The 4881-nt window shown below is 63.8% G+C and overlaps 1 protein-coding gene across 1 annotated transcript in view; it reads right to left on the bottom strand.

The window, feature by feature from the left end:
- The window catches only part of Nsg1 (neuronal vesicle trafficking associated 1), a 14626-nt gene extending 10901 nt beyond the window's left edge, over window positions 1-3725 (bottom strand). The window contains exons 1-2 of the mRNA XM_090343838.1: window positions 3551-3725; window positions 3061-3215 (exon numbers count right to left, since the gene is read on the bottom strand). Coding sequence (XP_090199964.1) covers window positions 3061-3189 — 129 coding nt within the window. The 5' untranslated portion in view covers window positions 3190-3215; window positions 3551-3725. The remainder of the gene's footprint in view (window positions 1-3060; window positions 3216-3550) is intronic.
- Between the last annotated feature and the right edge of the window lie 1156 nt (window positions 3726-4881).

The following is a 4881-nucleotide window of genomic DNA, read 5'->3' as shown; positions in this document are numbered from 1 at the left end:
GCTGTGCTCAGAAAACATCTGCCCTGAGCGCTTGGATTTGGGACCGTGGGGCTCTGTCACTACCTCCCAGAAGGAGCGCTCCTGGGAGCTTCCATCCTCCGTGCCTGCACATGTGGACAAATGGCCCACTCTGCCTCTGGCAGCAGCCCTAGGGGAGACAAGTAACACTCCAAGGCCAAGGCCACACAGGTATGGAGTCAAGGCAGGGGCAGCATGACTTGGACTCTTCACCAAGTGCTCCTCCTAGCCCCTTATGGGGAGCACAGCTCTACTTTCTCAGGGTTCTGTGTGCCACCCATCTGCCCAACATGATCAGAGCAGACACAGTGCCGGCCTTCAGGACCACCAGCAGCAGCAGGAAGCCGATCTATGAGCACAGAGCCTTCTTTCCTCTGTCCTGCTTGGCTCCCGAGGGTCTGCTGAGAAGTCCCTAGCTCTCTCCACTGTGAACTGGAGTCTGCACACTCCAGGCTCCCTGTCAACCTGCTACCACTCCTCCCCACCGGGTAGCACCCCCTCCGCTCGGCCTCCATAGGGGCTTGTTTACCTCTGTCCTCACTGACATGAGGGGTGAAGGGGTCACTCATCACTAATCCCCCAGAGTAGGCGCCCCACAATGGCGGAGGTAAGCAGCCATTGTGATCTGCTCCCACAAAGGAGACTCGTCATGTCAGGGGACCAATGGCAGAACAAGACCAGCAATTCAGGAGAGTGAGTCCCATGTGTGCAGCTGGGGCCCGCAGGCCAAGCTGGGACAGGTAGAGCCATCTAGAGAAGGAGGAGGAGAAGGAAGAGAAGGAGGAGGAGGAGGAGGAGGAGGAGGAGGAGGAGGAGGAGGAGGAGGAGGAAGAGGAGGAGGAGGAAAGGAAGGAAGGACAGACGGACGGACGGACACGGGAAAGGTGGCCTGAACCAGGGGTGATCCTGAGCTTATTCAGCAAGCCAGGTGGACATATCATTCACAGCCCCCACGTGGGGCAGCAGGAAGGCATGCACCCCTTCCAGGAGCTACCCACAGACTGAGGGATCAAGTGGGTGTCACCTGCTGCCCCTGGAATCCTAGGGGCATCTGTGCAGCCATGTGACCTTGAGCATAAGCTGGGCCCCCTGGAGCACTCTTGAGCACCAAGAACACGTCTAGGGGAGCACAGCGCTACTCTCACTGGGAGACTGTGAAGACAGTTCCATGGGGCCCTGGGACCATTGTGAGGACCCAGAGACTCCTCTGGTACCGTGGATTCAAGCTGCACTGCCAGGAGCTGGCTATGTGACCTTGGGCAGGTCCCTGGCATTCTGTGCCTTCATCTGCACATCTATCAAAGAGGGCAAGCGATGGTGGTTCCCTTCGCGCTGTCAACATCTTAAGGGGGTCCAACCTGTGAATGCACCAAACAGTGCCCCGTGCAAATACAAGTCCAAAAAAAAAGAAATTCCAGGCACCACTGTTCCTGTGGTCACTGCCAGCCCTAGGCCTGCCCATGTCCCTGAGGCAGGTGATGCCACCTCCCTGAACAGTGACTGTGAGCACCTAGCCACTGTGGGGGCTGGGGGGAGTGGGAAGTGTCCCACCACACAAGGGAAGCCCTGCCTGGAGGGCTGTGACCTTCGCACTGTGACCTTGGCCAAGTCCTGGAAAGTGTTTGCCTGGGTCTTATCTAATCCAACCGTAGGTAGGTCCCTGTGGAAATCACTTCCCGGAGAGCCTTGTCAGACTCTTTATTTCCACAGGGATGGGAGACTGGGTCTGCTGCGACCCACCTGGGCCTCTCCTGACTGGCAAGGATCTGGAACCTGCTGGAAAGCTTCCTCCTTAGGCAAGCCAATCACACATGTAACACGGAGCAGACTGGGAGAAAGAGGCAGCCCAGGCTGAGCAGGAGGAAAGCACTTAGCACAGGTCCTGCCTCAGAACAGTTTCTGGCAAAGGCCACCACCTGCCAAGCAGCTGGGGCATGGAGGTCCTGGGCCAGGGAGGGCCCAGGTCATGCTCCACTAACGAGACAACTCTCACACACCTTCACAGGCATAAGCAGAGCAAAAGCAAAGGCCTCAGAGAGCCCCCTTCCTCCTGGGAAGCCCAGGATAAGCCAACAGCACCTTAGAGCAGCAGCTCCATCATGGCCTGAGGGACACAGGTGTGACCAGCTGAAACAACTCCAGTCAGCTCCCTCCCTCCCTTAGCTCCCCCCACCCCAAACACAGATTGCTGAGGCAAGGGATGAAGACACTGCAGGGCTGGGCCGGTCGCCTGCCTCACCAGGGGAAGAAAGAAGCCTCCAGGGGTGGGGAAAGAGCCTGCACCCTGCTGGAGGTCAGCAATCAGGTACTGGCCAGAACAAATGCAAAGGCCTGAGTCAGAGCCTGTTCACCGGAGACCTAATGAGACAATACATGGAACAGCACTTTGGGGAATGATAAGAGAGCTCCTTTGTGGTTATGGCTCTGTGTGTGTGTGTGTGTGTGTGTGTGTGTGTGCACAAACAGCAGGAGGATCAGCGGAGAAGCTGTTTTTGATTCCAGTTTTGCAGTGGCATTGTGTATTAACCTTGAATGTGAACGCTTGGCCAGAGCATCCTCACTGGGCAGCTAGTGGTCTAGAGAAAAGGGCAAGCTTTCCACTCTAGCACTGTGGAAGGAAAAACGCCGTTGGGCAAGGTGGATGAACAGTAACCCCAGCTGCAAGGCAATGGCCGGGAGTGCGTCGCCCCCCCAGCAAAAAAATCCAATGGGGAGGCTCACAAAAGGAACAAAGGCAGGGGCTGCTGGTGAGATCACATCCGAATCCGCACCCAGGCCTGGGAAGCCGCGGGGAGGAGCCGCGGTGGCCGGGTTTGGCACCGGGGCAAGCAGCTGCGCTCCCCTGGGCTCAGCCCGGACCCACGAACTCCTGGCCGGGACGCGCACGGCAGGAGCAGGGCGGGTGGGGCCGCAAACCTCACCCGGGCCGGGTGCGGACGCCGCCGCCGCCACCGAGGCGGCCCCGACTCGGCGTCGCCAGCGTCCCTTGGTGGCGGGGGGCGGAGGGGAGCGCACCCCGCGGCGGCGCGGGGAGCCCCTTACCTTCTCCGGGGGCGGGAACTGCAGCTGATTGACATCGAGGGGCGTCATCAGCGGGATGGTGTCGAAGCCGTCCTCCAACAGCGGCTGCTTGCTGCCTTTCTCCGCGAAACTGTTCCCCAACTTCACCATGATGCCGCGAGACCCGAGGCTGCAGCCTGCGCAGGGGGGCAGCGGGGCCGGGCGTCGGCGGGCGCCGGGGCGGGCGGCGCACACCCACCCGCGTCCGCGGTCGGCCGGGCCGGTCACAGCACGGCGGAGGGGATGGAGGGGGGTTGTGTATGTCCAGCTCCCATCTCCCACCCCATTCCGCGGCTCCCTCCAGACGCCGACCCCGTCCCAGGGGCGCGGGGCGCGGGTGACCCGCCCATCTGCCCCAGTCCCCGACCCCGAGGCGGCAGCGGCCCCCGCCCTCGATCCCCCACCCCCCACCCCAGTGCCCGGCAGGCAGCGTCCGGTCCCCCGCGCGGCCCGGCCTCCCGCCCGCACTCACCCCACGCCCGGCTCCGGCAGATCGAGGCTCCGAGCGCGCTCCGAGCCTCCGCGTCGCCCGCTCCCGCGCGCAGCAATGGCGGAGGCGGCGCCGCGCGGGCCGGGCGGGGGAGCAGCGATTGGGCTCCGCGGCTCCCGCCTCCGCGCCGCCGCCTCCCTTCCCGCCGCTCCCGGGGGCCGGCGGCGCGCGAGTGAGTGCGCGTGTGGCCGCGCGGCTGCGCCTCCGCCCTGACGCAGCGCCGCACAAAGGAGCGCGGGGCAGGGGCCGGGGCTCCCCGGGGGGCCCCGCGCGCGCCCCAGCCCCGGGAGGCGGGCCGGGGAGGCGGGAGCGCCCCCGAGGGGCGGCGCGGGGCGCGCCGGGCTGGGGGAGAGCAGCGCGGGGTGCGCAATCGTGGGGCGCGGGGAGATGCGGATGGAGACAGGGGAAGGGGGGATCGCGGAGGTGTAGTGAACCCCCAGAGGCGGAGGGGGGCGGGGAGGGGGCGTCAGACTGCAGTGATGGGCTGGAGAGGGAGAGGAAGCCGTTCGGCTCCGGGACCTGAGCGTTCCTTTGCGCCCGGCCGGCTTGGAGAGGGCGCGGGAAAAGAGGGCGCGTCCTCACAAGTGGGCACACTTGGGAAAGCAGCGAGTCTTTTCCGAGGGGCGGCACGCGAGCTAAACCCTCTCCGAGGACCGGTGACGCGCGTGCCCGAGGTGGAGCTCTCCAAGCACCGAGCAGTGCACGCCGCCTGGAACAAAGCAAGCGGAAAGGTTTGCGTGGTCTGATCAGTGGAGAAAGCGGGGACCCGCCCCCGGCCCCGCAGCCGCCACCCCACCCCACCCCAGCGTCTACGTCTGCGTTGCCCCTCCGATGGTACCCCTGCCCGCAAAGAAGACGGAGGTGCCTGAAGAAAGAGGTGCTTCGTGGGCGGGGAGTGGGGAGGCGCTGTGGGAGCTGCCAGGTTAGGGCCCCCTGATTCAGACTTCTAGCCTGTCCTGCCTGCCCGGCTGCTGCGATGGAAACCTGTGGGACCCAGGTCAAAATGGGGGAGAGGGTTGGGGCAGTCCGACGGGCACCTCCCTGGCACTTGTCACTACGCTGAGTCCTGCCCTGGAGGCGTCCTCAGCTTCTGGGAATCATCAGAAAATCCCAGGGAACAAAGGGTAACAGATGCCTCAGGGACAGCTGCTGCCAGCCAGGCCTTGAACCCCAGGCCCAGTCCAGGAATCTGCTCTGGGCCGCTACATTTTAAACTCCCAGGAGACTTACAGCTAGCTTCAGGGCCCTCACTGGCCAGCCCACTCCTCCAGCAGGTGGAACTAGTCATTGAGGCAGGTCCACCTGGCCGGGCC

The sequence above is a fragment of the Megascapheus bottae genome, chromosome 13 (assembly GCF_031878675.1).
Source record: "Megascapheus bottae isolate mThoBot1 chromosome 13, mThoBot2.hap1, whole genome shotgun sequence".
NCBI classification, from domain to species: domain Eukaryota; kingdom Metazoa; phylum Chordata; class Mammalia; order Rodentia; family Geomyidae; genus Megascapheus; species Megascapheus bottae.
This window is presented reverse-complemented; position numbering and strand designations above follow the sequence as displayed.